This window comes from Coturnix japonica, chromosome 1 (genome assembly GCF_001577835.2).
Source record: "Coturnix japonica isolate 7356 chromosome 1, Coturnix japonica 2.1, whole genome shotgun sequence".
Classification (NCBI taxonomy): domain Eukaryota; kingdom Metazoa; phylum Chordata; class Aves; order Galliformes; family Phasianidae; genus Coturnix; species Coturnix japonica.
In genome coordinates this window covers 153,825,468-153,841,702 of record NC_029516.1, presented here as the reverse complement: position 1 = coordinate 153,841,702, position 16,235 = coordinate 153,825,468, and the positions used below count along the sequence as shown (strand labels likewise).

At 34.7% G+C, this 16,235-nt stretch overlaps 1 protein-coding gene across 17 annotated transcripts in view; it reads right to left on the bottom strand.

Annotated features, from left to right (window-relative positions):
- Nucleotides 1–357: 357 nt before the first annotated feature.
- Nucleotides 358–16,235, bottom strand: part of POSTN (periostin) — a 30,984-nt gene continuing 15,106 nt past the window's right edge. Inside the window, exons 13-24 of one of the 17 annotated variants that reach the window (XM_015851915.2) lie at nucleotides 14,517–14,647; nucleotides 14,258–14,360; nucleotides 13,829–13,896; nucleotides 13,226–13,271; nucleotides 11,344–11,391; nucleotides 8,889–8,984; nucleotides 8,269–8,358; nucleotides 6,536–6,613; nucleotides 6,092–6,172; nucleotides 3,905–3,991; nucleotides 2,277–2,318; nucleotides 358–1,601 (exon numbers count right to left, since the gene is read on the bottom strand). In XM_015851915.2, coding sequence (XP_015707401.1) covers nucleotides 1,567–1,601; nucleotides 2,277–2,318; nucleotides 3,905–3,991; nucleotides 6,092–6,172; nucleotides 6,536–6,613; nucleotides 8,269–8,358; nucleotides 8,889–8,984; nucleotides 11,344–11,391; nucleotides 13,226–13,271; nucleotides 13,829–13,896; nucleotides 14,258–14,360; nucleotides 14,517–14,647 — 905 coding nt within the window. In that variant the 3' untranslated portion in view covers nucleotides 358–1,566. The remainder of the gene's footprint in view (nucleotides 1,602–2,276; nucleotides 2,319–3,904; nucleotides 3,992–6,091; nucleotides 6,173–6,535; nucleotides 6,614–8,268; nucleotides 8,359–8,888; nucleotides 8,985–11,343; nucleotides 11,392–13,225; nucleotides 13,272–13,828; nucleotides 13,897–14,257; nucleotides 14,361–14,516; nucleotides 14,648–16,235) is intronic. The other 16 variants (XM_015851918.2, XM_015851919.2, XM_015851916.2 and 13 more) reach the window with 16 other exon arrangements.

Here is a 16,235-nt window from a genome sequence, read left to right as displayed (position 1 = left end):
TTGAAGGAGCCCTGATTGCAAAGCAGTGTAACATTACACAACTTATAGGTGTCATATTGGTCACCTCACTAAAATACTCTATTAGCTCAACAGGTCTACAAAACATAAGAGATTTACCCCATACCCCCTGAAGAGTTTAAGGGAATAATGCTCATAGTACATGATTACAAATTTAAGGGAGAAATTAACTCTGTCAATGGGGAGGCATGAAGTTAAAGGGCACTAATTTGTGCTAAATGAGGAAGTGAAGCATCTGCTTGCTTCTGTGCAGGCATGTTTTTATCTAAAACTGTACCAGTAGCTTAGGAATATTTACAGTTTGCTTAATCATAAAAAAAGATTTATTTACACATAGAATAAAATTTAGCCAAATTCTTTATTGAGTATTTCTTTCAAGACAGAAATATAAAAGCACATCAGATGTTCCCTCTTAAACTTTGGTTTGCAGAATTAAGGCACTTCAAACATGTTTTTTCATACTCCATGAGTAATTGTTTTCCAACTTTCATTAACAAAGTAAACAATTTTTATGAGTACAACATTAGAGTTATGGAAATGATACAATTTACAGACAACTCCACATTAGTACCAGACATTAGCAAAGCATGATTTGATATAAAAGCTTTTAGACCTAATCTCATCTTTGTGACACCACTTTCCATGCAGAGTTAATTGTTTGCATGCAGTTTATTTATTCACTTTAAGAACCAAAGGACATACTTAGGGAAAATTTGGGAAACCTTCCTTTATCAGGAATGATTTTTCACATAAATAAAGTTCAATCTGGTCTCAAATACATTTTAGGAAGATCATAACATTTTTTCCCCCTTACTAAGAGCATCCATTAGCCACATTTACCATATAACATCTGGATATTCAATGTAGAACAAAGAGAGATACACTGAATATAAGGCTTATTTCTCTGTTTAGAAAAGGTAAGTTATCCATTTCACTATGACAATAAAAACATGACGAAATCTGACTTATAAATGACATACAATTCTACTGAACCAAAAGTGCTATGTTAACGCTCATATTTCCTTACAACACTCATTCTAAAAGTCACCTGAGGTGATTTTTTGTCTAGAAATGATCTGATTTCATTTATATTCCTTATTTAGTGGAAATAAAAATAATTAAAAAATATACATTCTGCATTGTTCCCTGCTGCTTTTGAATCCAATCCTGCAAACATTTACTAACCGATTTAGGAGTGAATCCTGGCTCTACAAAAGTTGGAGGAAGTTTTTATTGTGCCTCCAGCAGTTCCAGGATTCCTCCTTGCATAATGCTTACTGTTAGGAGCATTTATAGCACCTCCAATGGAATACCCCTAGTGAGCATTATGCCAGTTGTAAGCATCTGCATTTTCACATCTTTTTGTGGATTCATGGTTCAGTTTACATTATTATACAGAACACATTTTTCTATTGTTCTTTTTTTTTCTTATTTTCTTTTTTCTTTTTAAAAAAACAAAAACCAAAAACCAAAACATTTTCTTTTTCTCTCCAAGACCACGCTGTTTGTTTGTAATTCTGTGGATTCTATCTTGAAAACCTTTTAAGACTAAGCTAGTCTTGTCCTCCTTCTTGCTGATCCCCCTGGAGAAAAAAATGAAAAGAAAATATAACACATAATTATATGTGATATAGTTACTGTGTTTACTGATGAAATGAGGGAAGAATGAAGACTGACACTAAATCTTTCCCTGCTCTGCTAGCAGCTAGGGAATTATAGTTGTCTCTCAGCTTCTCAATCAACTCAGATAAAGTGGAATCCCTGTGTTACAAATCCCACAGTGGGTGATCCCATAGTGTCGTTTCCTTGGTTACAGCTGGGACAGTTATTTTCTTAGGAGTATCTGGTATAATACTATGTTTGGCTATAGGAGAAAACCTGTTGATAACACACCTATGTTTTAGCTGTTGCTGAGACAAGGAAGATTCACTTTTCCAGTTTCTCTTAGTGTTCGGACACCAAGAAGTCTGGGAAACACAAGGAACTGGGAGGGGACAGAACTGGGACAGCTGACTTAAAGTGGCAAAAGGGATATTCCATACCAAAGGGATGTTCCACACCATATGGTGTAATGCAAAAAAACCCTCAAAGCACATAATAGGAGTTCTTTCAGATAGAAATACATAAAGAATCTGTAAGTCATTTACCAACTCTTTCCCTTAGAACCCTTTCTTCTTAAGTTCCATCCCATTTCACCTTGAACATACCAGGGGAAAATACTTGAACTATGCTGAGTTTTTAACACGTTTTGCTTTTACCTTGTGTCCTCTTGTTTGCTTGTACTTTCCGTACAGGTGCTTCTAGAAAATAGAAACATTTCAGTCAGAAGTTATTTTTGAGAGCTAGTTCATTATAAATGTTGGAAACCCATTGTAGACTTGTAACATCTGCTCTTTCTAAATGTTTTTAATGAATTAAGGACTTTGTTAGAACCTGAAAGATGAATGCTTACAATAAAAACAGTTTACACATTTCCATCATTTGTATTCACGCATAGAATTCTACCAACATTTCAAAGATATTTTTAATTTTTATCACTATGAACTCGTCCATTCTTCACACTGATCTTGTGTGGATATTTGCATAACATGGACACTGGCCAGAACATTTTGCTCAGGAAAAAGCTATCTGATGCTGACAGTGAGGTGTGAACTCAGATTAATGTACTGTTCAGGACTCAGCCTCAACTTTTGGCAGAGGAAGTTCAGGTCTGCTTGCAGAGTACTGTACTGCACTGACATCTTTTCAGGAATTACGTATAAATGATACACTTGAAACTCAGATGTTGCAAGATGTTCACATTTCCAGATGCAATTAGACTTGATTTGCAGCTTCACTGAGAGCCCACAGTATCACTTCACTGAGATACAGACTTAGCCTGTTTTTAGCTGAGGCTAGATGGTGTGCATTTGTACCAAGTTCTTCAGCATCCTGAAAATGAGAGCACGTGACCCACTTAAACTAGAATGTTTTCAGGTAAAGCCCTGTGGTCAAAAATCATACCTTTCAGGCAATAGTTGAATTCCCTGCATGCCTTATACTTCTCAGTATAACAAATAACTGGTGTACCTTCAGCATTTGGTGTAAACTTCAAATTGTAAGAAATGTAAATCCATATAGTTTCTATGAGTTTGAAGCTCAAAAGCTGACAGAATAAATACATTCTTAACCTGCATCATGAGAATTAAAATTGAAAAAATACATACATAAAAATGGAAAAGAAACCCAAAGCAAACTACTTTTTAATTAGGAATGGTGATCACCAGATAAAAAAATATATATATTGTTAGACTTGAAGAATTAATTCCTGGCATCTACCCAGGCTGAACTTTAGTTGGCTCCTCATCTTGGGCCTCAACTACATTCAGCTTTTTAAAATAAGGTGCTTCCTTCACTAAACGGTAAGATGAAAATAGAGACCCTGTGGTATTTACTCATTACCAGAGCTTGCATTCCCTCCACCCCACTCTTTTACTAAGTTGAGAACTCAACAGATCACAATGATAGAACAAATTAACATTGACAAGGAATATCCCATGTTATAAAAAAAAGCTAACAAAAAACTCACGTGGTCTTCTTCTGGATGTGCTGCTTAGAGAAAGGTGCAGGTTCCTTCAAAAATTTTACCTACCCTTTGTGGTTTAGGTATTTGCTCTTGTCTACTATGCCTGCCAAATCTTTTGGTTACTTTCAGATATAAGATAAGCCTCAATATTTTCCCCTGTAATGTTAAAAAATTCTATTCCAAATCAAACATAAAACTCTTGTTAAAATATTGACTTCAGATTCAAGTAACTTTTGTGAATAGATACTGTAAATCTGCATCCAGAATGATTACTTCAGACAGAGGAGGCCTAAGTGATATTGCATTTTTAGATGAACTAACCTTCCAAATGGACTTTCTTGATTTCTCTCTCGATAATCTGTGGTTCTCCCTCAATTACTTTAGTAACCTTGGTGTACTCAGTTCCAGCTATGATAAGCATTAAAAACAAATGTGTTAAATCTGGGATAGGATAGCACAGAAAACTTCAGTGGGAAATGTCATTTTGAGAGTGTAGATGTATGCAGGCCACAGTAACCATGCTGCAGTCCTGCTGATATCCTTGGTCCCGATACAGGTGATTCCTTCTCTAGAGCTGTCAATAATTCATCACAATCTTGGCTTTTAGGTTGTTTCAGCACAGACTGCCAATTATAATAAGCAGCACTGTACATTACATGAGTTGAATTAAAGCCCATCTTTTAAATTAGACAAGGGGGAATGCATCTATTTTTGTCTGGACTCAGACAAAAGTTAAGTACTTCAGAAATTTTCAGGAAAACAAGTAATTTGATGTAGACAAGAGAATAAAAAAACATTACTGCTATTATAACCAACAGCCATAAAGTATTGTGTGTATGTGCTTTTATTGGCTGAAGGTATGGTAAGATATTGTCATGGCAGCTTAGGGTAGCTGACTGGATGGATAAATCATGGAAAAGATAGAAAAAAAATCAGATTAAAACAAGAGCTTGAAATCTGCCTATATGCTACATTCTGCCAAGCAGGATGCTTATGCAATCTAACATATAATAGCAAGGAAAAATAGCAAGAATTCAAGAGACAGTATTGTCTTTTCTAAGGTTGCAGCAGATAAATTGTTTCTCATTTTTCATATCTGTCGGATCACTGTAAGATTTATCTTTACAGACTGTGTGTATTTAATTGTATACCTCTGTAATGGAAGAATTTGCACATTTCTGGAGTAAAGTTTACACATAATCTTCATAGGCTGTTTGGGGCAAATGGAACATAGCTTGATATACTTTTTCTAATTTTCAGTTTTCACTTAAATAGTTACCACCGAAACAGGCATCTGCAGAGAGTAACTAATAGTTGAGATGCTTAGGTACAATAAAAACCCTCTGGGGTTTTCATACCTCTCTCCAATGACTGCTGACTAATCCTGGCTAGAGCAGTAAAACTAAGATCTGTTTCTTTAAAAGAGCAAAGAGAAATATGTTAATCAGTATTCATATCCATATCTTGGCTCATTTATAGGACTAGTTGCATTATCAGCTAGCATGGTTTTGTTCAATGGAGAAATTGCTGCCTCTCAGACATCATTAAATTTTTACCTGACGTTTAATTCACATATACAGAATGATGCTTACAAAGGGCTAGTAGATTTAGTTCTGTGAACACATGGCTGAACTGTGAGCTCATTCGGTGGTATTCAAGTTAGTAAATTACTATAAAGTGAATGAATTGAATGAACAGTGAATGAATGTGAATGAAAAAAATGAATAAGATTCAGAGAGAAATATTCATGAACACTGTTCAACTTACTACCTTCACTAAAACGCAATACTTGAATTCTCTGTTTTATTTTCCATTGCTATTATAGTTTGTTATTTTAATCTATATAGTAAGCAGAGAACATTCCCAATTCATAGATAAAGATTAATTTCATAAGCACAAGTTCTTTCACCAGTTTTCTACAGCTACTGGTTATACACTGCCAAGACTGTTAGAAGAGAAAGAAGGAAAGGAAACCATTCCTTGGAATGCTGTATTTGGAAAGAATTAAAGTTAATACCTCGATATCCATCACCTGTAAGCACTGAAAGAGGGATGATCAACATGCCTTTGATTATTTACTTGAGGGCAATGAACATTTGTTTCGGGATAACTGATGAGTAAGATATATTTGGCCTATTATGATACTTTGGATTTCAAAGCCATTTTCCACAGATTTAAATTTGATGATGAAAATTGTTCAGAGCTAGTGGAATAAATCTTCATTGCTCTCCTAGGTTTTAATTAGACAGCTTTTTAAAGACTGAGAAAACAATGAAAATATTTTTTGTGACTGATAACATATCAAAATTGATTAAGCAAATTTGGCACTTAGTCAGACATCTGGCACTTCATCATAGAGCATTGAACATTTTTTTTATTTTTTTTTTTTCATCCAAATTTCACTTCTGATAGGTCAGTCTTTAAAAAATGTTGAGCTGAACGTATCTGAGAGAGGTTTCAGTTGTCATAACCTGTTGCAAAAAGGTTAGTTGTAAGACGCCGAATTACCTCCCTGCAGAAGTCTTTTGATTTCTTCATCTTCAAGTAAATGACCATCACCTTCAATAAATTTGGTCACCTTGGTAACCTCTGACAGGATACAGGTTATGGCAAAAAAATTGATTTACAGAAAATACATGACAATCCTTTAACAGCACATAATCAAATTTATCATGTTACAGGGTTTTGTTGAATTACAAATGTAATCTGTGATGATATTAAGCTCCATGCTAAACACTGGAAACACCATTTTGCATAACAAGTATAGCTTACTATATATTACAGAAGATCAGATTTGGACATTTCTTAGTTTCTGAGGCATAATCTCTGATTTTCTTGTATGAGCACATTTGAAGAAAACAAAACGCACATTCAGTTATTACTTAGTTAATATCATGCTGACTTTTTGTGTTTTATTTATTTACTTATTTTAAAGAAGATAAGGATACTAACCTTCCTCAAGCAATCTCTTTAAATTTTCTTCATTGTCTGTACCACCTGCAGTAATTCTGGTATATTTTATTTCTGGACCTGAAACAAAGATGCATAAAACAGGGACTTCAATTTTACATAACTGTATTGTCTTTTAAACTAAAAAAACCAAAACAGTTTAGCTTTTTTTAATTTTTTTTTTATTTTTTTTATTTTTTATTTTTTAAATTCCTATCAAACCTCACTGTGATTCTATCTTTAATCTGTTTCAATCTGTTTTTATGGTGGTTTTATCATTTACTGTGTCCCAACTGTGTCCCAAACTGAAATGAAAGAGAGTTACAACTACAGTCTACTATTCAGACAAGTAGTTCAACTAATTTAGCACATATGCTTACATTCTGAAAGTAAGACACAGTTTTAATCACTTTGCTGTATACAGTCACATAACAGGTATTTCCTCAGTGCAAAATGGTCTGGGACCACTGCTGTAATGGATGTTGTCACATTTATAACAGCTAAGAGTCACTTGAGAGTTTAGAACAGAAATTCTTTATCAGTTTCTCTGACAGAGAGATGGAAAATCAGGTCTAGAATGCTGGCATTTTGTACACACTGTACATAATGGTGATGATTTTACATGGATTATTATTGAAACTTGTATTTCAGATATGAGAAAATATGATTTTCTTTTCCAGAAATATTCTGTCTTGATATATTCAGAAATATGTATATCAGTGCCTGATATATTCAGAAATACCAGTGGATTTTTTTCTCATTTTCATTTTTGTTTAATTCCATTATGTGTAAATAGTTGCATTAGAATAACTTGCCCTATTTCTCACTTCTCTTCTCTCCTGCTTGAATCACATCTTAAATTGAATTTTTCTCAATAAAATCAATCTGAATACCTTCTGCTAAATCAATATGTTTCTGCAACACTGTCTTTCCATTGCAGCTTTGCATGCAGACAGTATTGTTGCTATAGCATTCCAATTGGTATCTATCAAGGGGATCAAATGTATTAGCAAGTAATTTATACTATTTAACTCATTTCAATTTCTGTATAGATTCTAGAATTCCTAAACATAAAATCTCCACTGCAGGTCAAACATAACTGAAATGGGTAGAAGGAAAGATTGAAATTTACAGCGGGAAAAGATCAAGGAAAATATGTTATTCAGTTCTATTCTACATTAGTACAAAACAAATGCCTGCCTAGTAGGTGTTAGAAAAATACAGACTCCCCTTACAGAGAAACGGAATATTATTATTATCATTATCATTATTTCTGAAATAAGTGCCAAGGAATCCTGAGATGAAATGCGAAAGTAAGCACTGGAGGTCTACTGTTGATGAAATGAAGGCTGCCTGGAGATATACAAATAACACAAAAATTCACATACATGCACACCCCAAAAATTAATCCTAAAATAAGATAGAGTAAAAAGAAATAACTGCAAAATAACAGTCTAATCCTGAAATGGTAGCTAGAATCAAAAAAATAAGAATGATAAATAAATAAATAAAAAGAGAAAAGATGAGTTTTTGTGTTTTTGCATGCAAATTGTTGTGACACTTTCTGAACATGTATATGTAGCAGTCACAGAAAGAATCTGAGCATGCACAGTGACAAGTAGAAGGAATAAAATTTGCCTCTCCAGGAGATGCAATTTAGGCATTAGTACACGACTTAAGCGGTGTTATTTTTGTATGTAACAGAGAACTTCACTGAACAGCTCAGCATGAGTTACCTTGAATAATTCTTTCTTCTGTTACTTTTTTCTCTGTCACTTCCACAGGTCTCCCATCAATGATTTTGGTGTATGTTTTAATAATTGGTTCTACAAGGATTTTTAAATTGAAGTTATTAATAAACAGATGAGCAGTGTTTGAAGTGCTGCTTTTGAGAAACTGAAACTTAATGAGGCACACTAGAAATTACCATAGCACAATTTCTTTTTTAAAGTCAAAGTGCTCACAGTAGACCGGGAACTCTCCTAGACTTCAAAGTTCCTAGCAAAGCAGGACAAAAAATGTTGATTTCCTTGTCTGACAAAGCTTCCGTTCTATCACAAGAATCACATCCTAAACAGTTCCTAACTTAAGCAGGTATCATGTCAGCATGCAGAGCATTTCTAACTCTGTCATCTTGGCTGTAACTATGAGTTACAGCTGGACAGATAAAAAGGCAAAATACTTTTGAAATGCGTGAGAAATGAGAATAAAATGATACAATCCAATATAGCAATTCTCATTAAAAATTGGTCAGTCGTCCAACATGAATAATCTTCATCAAAATGAAAACTGATGGGAAACAGATAATGTTTCAAATTTTACCTAATACAAATTGAGTTGCTGAAAGCATACCAACCTCCATGAATCACTTTAGTTATTGTCTCCCCCTCCCTGACTATTTTGAACTCAGGTTCTCCTTCAATTATTTTAGTGAGCTGTGTAATAGATGGGTCTGTGACATAAGGAAAAAACAGCATGTTACAAATAGCCATAAAAATAAGCACAGTATTCCATGGGGCTGAGATTAAGCTAGCAATATTGTTCCTACCCAAAACAAATGATGACCATAAATAAGTGGGTTTTTTTGTTTGTTTTTTAAATCTGAGAAGCCATTTGCAGAAGTGGCTGTACAATCCTGCACTTCCTTCCATACTATCTTAAATGTACATCATATTGCATATTCATTGTTTAGAAATATTTTTACTTCTGTGCATTAGGCATTTTTAATATCTGTAGACAAGATTTGGGCAAAAACAGACTGTCAGCAGCAGAAGGAAATCATACATATTGGTAAAATACCTACTCTGACACATTGCTGGAATCTTATCGTTACTGATTTGCTAGTCTTAATCATGTAAAGTACTGAAAACTTGGAAATGACTGGAGAGAAAAATGTTCATCGTGTAATTTCCTACTAACTGTACAAGTACCCAAGAAGAAACTGGGTCTTTTAATCAATTTGGATAGTTTATTGTTTATTTATTTATTTATTTATGAATGGGCAGCATAAAGGAAAATTAAGGTAAAATTCAGAGATAAACCAGGCAGGCCAGCAAGACTGGCTACCAGTCTCTGAGTTTCACGGGAGATGCCATCTTGATACCAATGGCCAAAACAAGAAATGTGGTAACCTCTTAATCTTGTGAAATCCCTGAAGACCACATTGATAAAATGTGCCTCTGCATGACAGGATGCCGTATTGTCTGGTCTGGGATAAGTTCATTAGGAGTTGCGTTTCAACCAGATTTATCTCCTGAGATCTCTTTCACACTTACTTATGTAGAAGCAATGACTCACAACCTCACAACTCCAGCAGAAATCATTAAGATTGCAAGTGGCAAATAGCAGGCTATAAAATAACTTACTTAATTTTCTGAATTCTTTTCTTTTATTATTATTATTTTTTAATAACATCTCCCTTCCATAATTTTCTGCTGGAACTTACTGACAGTATGTTGCAAAATTTAACATGCAACTTTTTATACAGGCCATTTTGGGCATATGTGGTTGCGATGAGAGCTACTACTCACTGCTGTTATTGCAAGCAAGCTCAAAAGGGCCTAAATTGACTCTCTTGGGAATATTTCTGAGTCATCAGTAGGCAGATTCTGTTGGCCAGAGATCATTGTTTGGATAGTATCCCAAAGCAGAAATACCGTACTGGCAGGGATAAGGAGTGACAGTCCAATGCTCACTAACATGTAAAAACATTCTATCCCTCTTTGGTGAATAGTACTTTTAGTTGTACATTTGCAGAGAAATGCTTAGACATTTCTTTTTTCTTTTTTTTTCTTTCTTTTTTTTTTTTCTTTCTCATCTTTCAAACAATACTAAATTGCCAAAACTATCTACTCTGGCTTAGGATTTAATAAAGAAGAGCAGGTACCTCCAGAAGGTGATTCACCTTCATCTTGTGAAGATCGCTAAAATACTTTGGTCAAATTACAATATATGGAATCAATTTCATTTCATAACAGAGACTAGGAAACTAAGACTAGCAAATATACATATATATAAATATGTGAGATAGTATCTAATGCTAGGTGGGACAAAACACAGAACAAGCAAACTCATCAGTTCTGTTGGATGGGAGTCTTCACAGAAACAATGCCTAATCAGTTTGCATGAACATTCTGCAAGATATTCTGACTGCCTCTGCTCTCAGCTGGGCTAGCCTCACTTTTTATTCTCTTCAGTCTCACCACAAATCTATTCTTTAAAACATGCTTTTGATGTGAGAAAAATACTTTGGCTAACTGTCTTTCCCAGGTATCTGACAGATATTGGTATTTAGAACTGGTTGAAAGCTGTAAAGAAATGAACTGTTGATTTTAATGTTTTTTTTTGTTTGTTTGTTTGGTTGGTTGGTTGGTTGTACTTCAGTGCATAACAAATCTTTAAAAATAACTACTTCAATACAAAAAAACTTTAAAAATGTTTCAATTGTACAATCCAATTTTCTTTATATTAAGTACAGTAATAATTATAGAAAGTAGAGTAATACTAAGGCATTTAGAATGCATGCTTTAAAAAAAAATAAATGTTGTATTAAACAATGTGTTTTTAAAATGCCCATGGGATAGAAACACAAACATCTGGGTTGAACAACTGTGGGAAATCTTTTCATAGGAAATATTTCAGCCAGTTCTAATCACAATATTTGTATCTTTGCTTTTTCAGCAAAGTACCGATCAGCCTGGAGTTGTTAAGTTCAAAATGCAGTCAGTTAAATAAATAAATACAATATATATTCTGTATATGTATATATATTTGAACATATACAGATACATATATTGGAAGGCCCCGTTTACCTTCCTTTCTGATGATAGGCTGCACGTTGCTTTCAATTATGTTAATTTCTGAAAGTATAAAAAATGGAATATAAAACACATTCCATTCTTAATGGAAATGATAATTCTTGATGTTAAGCATCTGGTCATAAAGATGCGAATAACGTCACAGATATTAACAGAAGGCAAACTAACTTAATATGCTTCAGAGTATGAATCTCAGTTCTGTTTACTAAATGGTGGAATATACTGCAGACAGTCTTCTGATGTGCTATTTTCTTTTGTTTGTGCCTCATAAAACCCACTGGTCTTGAAATCCATGATAACGTAAGTTGAACAATAATAATAATGCCTCATACAATTCTCTTTCTAAAAATTTATACTATTTCCTGTCATATGTTAAATTCCAATCTTGCCTCTTTTTTCTCCTTTAAGAGCTCACGTGGTGAACAGGTGAAAACATCTAACACTGAGAACTATATTTTCATTTCACAGAATATAGAGAGCATGATACTCATAGGTATCACTGCCCCTCTACAACTAAAACAGACATGTTCATAGAACACTGCAGACAGATCATTATCTGACTCACAGCCATTTCTGTAAACCTTCACTTTTAGAGGTCCAATCCACGTTCAACTAAATCAGCAGTTATGACTACTTTCTTAATGACTGACATTCAAATTCCTTGTTCCACCTCACAGGCATGGCTTCTTGTGCTACTCTCAATGGTTATGAAATATATATTCAATTTTATTTGTTCCAAAAGCCTTTAAAATTCAGTATATTCTAACCTATGTTCCAACATATTGTAACCTACAGTTACAAACTCTAACGATATGTTCTTTGTTTCTATTGAGAAATGTGGGTAGTCCTGCAGAAATTTAATCTGCCTAACTTCACATTCTGACACAAACTGACATGTATGAGGAGCAGCTGAGGGCACTGATTTCCTCAATGCAGAGCACAGGAGCTGAGGGAAGGCCTGATGGCGGCTGCAGCTCCTCACAGGGACCAGATGGGCAGCACTGAGCTCTGCTCTGTGTGATAGTGACAGGGCCCGAGGGAATGGCACGGAGCTGCATCAGGGGAGGGACAGCTAGGGGTGAAGGAAAGGGTATGAAGCAGAGGGTGGTAGGCATGGAATAGCCTGCACAGGGCAATGAGAATGGCCGAGTGCCAGAGCTCAGAGAGTGTTTGGACAGTGCTCTCAGACACAGGGTTTGAATTTTGAGAGGTGTTGTGTGTAGGCCAAGTCACAGTGCACCCTGTGGGTACCTTCCAACTTAAGATCTTCCACGGTTCTGTGATTTTATGATTCTATGATGCTTATGCGCAGATCGTAAAAGCAAACCCATGGAAAAGCTGTGAGAGAGCAAGGAAGTTTCCTTTTTTCATATTCATTCCTTATAGAGGAAATGGTTGAAGCAACTGTTTCTATAAATACTCATATTTGCATGTATGGAAAACAGGTAAAAAAGGCACACAATGGAAGCATTTGTGAAAATTAAAGCATATCAAATATAGAGTTTGGTCAGTGCTACATCTTGGAGAGTATCTGAAGCCATATGACTTCTGTGCAACAAGCACTGAACTTTGGCTAGAAAGTGGAAAAAATTATCTTTTCCATATGCATCTTATCTGCTCCAGAGAGTCTGCAGCTTAGTTCAGGGATGCTTCCCTGTCATTTTGAAAGGGATAAAAAAATATACAAATACATGCAGTAGCCAAAAAAAATCTTCTTTGTGTCTTTCTCTTCCTGGGCTTTATTGGCCAACCTCATTTTGCCAGAAATTACTTTCTTATTCATTGAAAAATAACTAAAAATCTACAACTCAGATTGGATCTGGTAACATTAGAAAGCAATTTCAAACCCATCTGAAAATATTTAAAATTAACTTACTGTAAAACGTCAGTGGAATCTCTTTGAAAGTACTGTCACGAACAAACTATAAAAACACAAAAGTAATTTTTAAGTTTAAAAGTGCATTTGCATTCCCATTTTCTAAAGATTGTTCGTAGAACTCAATGGTTAACTGATCAAAAAGTCAGGCTATTCTATTTGACTATGTCCTCTCATTCATGACGTAAATTGAACATAGCCTCAAGAGAGTATTTAAGACAGGTCTCCATTTTTCTCCATAGGCTTTGGGGCTAATGAGTAAAGTGGCATAGTTATTTAACTGCTTGATATTTCTCTCTAGGACAGACTGCCTTATGGACTTGGAATTTATCTGTGCTGATATAGTGATAAAGTGTACCTGAAGCAAACAGTGGATTTGGGCCTGTTCACATAGGAGTTACCTACGTGCAAATATTCTGCAATTACTTGGTGATGAAAAAACTTCTAACTGTTGCACACAATGTATCATTCAAGATTACACTTGGGAGGCTGGGAGCAACTCATTTGTTGCATTCTGACGAAGCAGAGCCAAAGAACCATTTCTGAATGATAATGTAAGTGATTTTGCAGATCCAGCCAAAAGGACAATTATTATAAAAATACCTTGATTTGAATATACTTGATCAGCTTCTTCAGGATTGTGAGCAACTGATCATTTCCAACAGGCAGATCTGAAAAGAAGAATTGGGCATGTAAGAGGAAGCACCTACATATGTTTCGCTTCCATTTAGAATGGTCAGGGGATGTAAACACTCTCATTAATTCACAAAATCATGTAGGTGTACACACACATTATTCTGTATTGCGGTTAAGATAGCTCAAGATATCTCATCTTCTGTATACCAGACTTTCATAACGTTTCAAAGACTTGCCATGGTTTCAGACAAGGAATTCGCAGTGATGTACGCCTTCTGTTTTACATTCCACATATAAATTGTCTTTTTAAAGGAACTAACTTTTTACAGTTATTGCACCTACATAAGATACAGACAGATTCAGAAATGTATGTAAATACCATGAACTAATACTCACCTGCTGGATATAGGAGTTTATCGATAACATGAATTACACCATTGGTTGCCATGAGATCAGGTTCTCTTGACTTCAGTTCATTAACCAGAAGAGTATCATTCACCTGGTAAAGAACAAAAGTTACTGATACTAAAAACAAAAACAAAACCCTTAAAGCTACATTCTGAGAAATATCACACAGAATATCAAAATATAGACATTGAATGGCAAATCTCCATTACAAGGTTGTAACAGAAATAATTCTTTTTCATAACTTAACTGTTTTCAAGTACAGTTTTCCTCCTTGGATAGTTTTAAGGATGTTTGTCACACCAGGCTCAAAGCCACTTCCAATGAAAACTCCTTGTGTCAGGTGGTAAAGGAGAATGTTCCTGAGAGCATTTTTGTCTCCTATTTAAATAGAAAAGTAAGAAATACAAGTTAAGAGATTTTCTAATTATGCTCCACCAGAACCATTAATTTCAGGAACACTAAGCAATCTCCAGTATCAAATACCATCAAGATACTATATAAACTGCTACTTTAACATCCTTGCAATTAAAGGGATCCATATCTTACAGTGTTGGCACTGAAATTAATGCAAATATTCTCTTAAGCAAAAACCTTTGGGGATGAATGGGGAAAACTCACAGCTCACTATACACACATGTATTTTCTATCTTAGGCAGGACAAAGTTTCAGGCAGACTAGAAGAATGCCATCTGGAGTATGATCCTTTGCTGGTCTTACCTACTGTGAGAGGAAGAGAAATTGAGAAAGGGAAAACAACCCCATTCTGGGTGTGTTTTCCTTATTTCATAGGTTTCATTACTATTTGGGAAGAAAAAAAGCCAACATTTCCAAGAATAACAAAGGAAATGGATTCTGGAGTCCAAACTAGTGTCATGGCAGCTCCCTGGAGTTCCACATCTATGGAACCAAAGGATGGGCTGTAGGAATATCCATAGGCTGCCCAGGAGACTGTACCAAGAAGGACAGATTTAAAACATAACACTACATGGGATACTGTCTAATACTGATTACTCTTACTAAAAGTTTCAGCCTTGATGAAACTGTAAAAACAATACTGTAAAACTAAATTTCATCTGCAAATGAAATTAAGTAGAAACTACATTACAATGGTAGGAAAAGCAAGTACATAAAACTCCTTGAAAAGCAGAATGGGACACATAGTTGTTTTTCAGGATTGTTGAAATGATGGCTGGGCTGCAACATGAAGTAAAGTTGAGACGAAATGGGCCTCAATTTCTGTTTTTTTTTGTTTTGTTTGTTTTTTGGTTTTTTTGCAAGCAAACCCATTCTTAAAAATAGAATGATAGTGTCAATACAGTTGCTTAAATTCACAGTACTGAGACAAGCTACTTTTGATTTTATGCCTCTCTGATGATATTCATTTAGGTTATCTGTTAATTGATTGGTTATCACTAAAAACACACTACACTGGAAGGTAATTTATTCCAGAGTCATAATTTTAAATGACTAAGAGGGAATTCAAATTTACAGTGACTCATTAGTGAGTTAATGACTTCACAGAGCTGGGTTATGCTAGGACAGCTACTTATCAGTGCTCTAAGCTGGACTCTTTGAAGTAATTAAGGATTCATAGGATTTGGTTTCAACTCTTTGAACTTTGATTGATTTGGAAAGTACAGGAGCAGAAAATGTGGCTGCTCTTCTGGATGTTGAATTCAAGGTAAGTGCTATTCCTGCACTCATACAGCAAGCCAAATTCATATTCATATAAAATAAAAAGATAATGTGTCAACAAATGAGGATAATTTTTAGTTGCTGTTGGATGTTTTTTTTTCCCCAAAGAAATATTTTCTCTGTCACTGAATAAATAATTAATTTAGGGAAACCTCATGTCTTATTTATGTAAAAGATTATCTACTTTATCGGACACTTTCTGTCTAGGAAATACACTAGCTATTTTTCCCATTATTTTTTCTATAATTGCTTATACTTGTAGTTTTCTTCT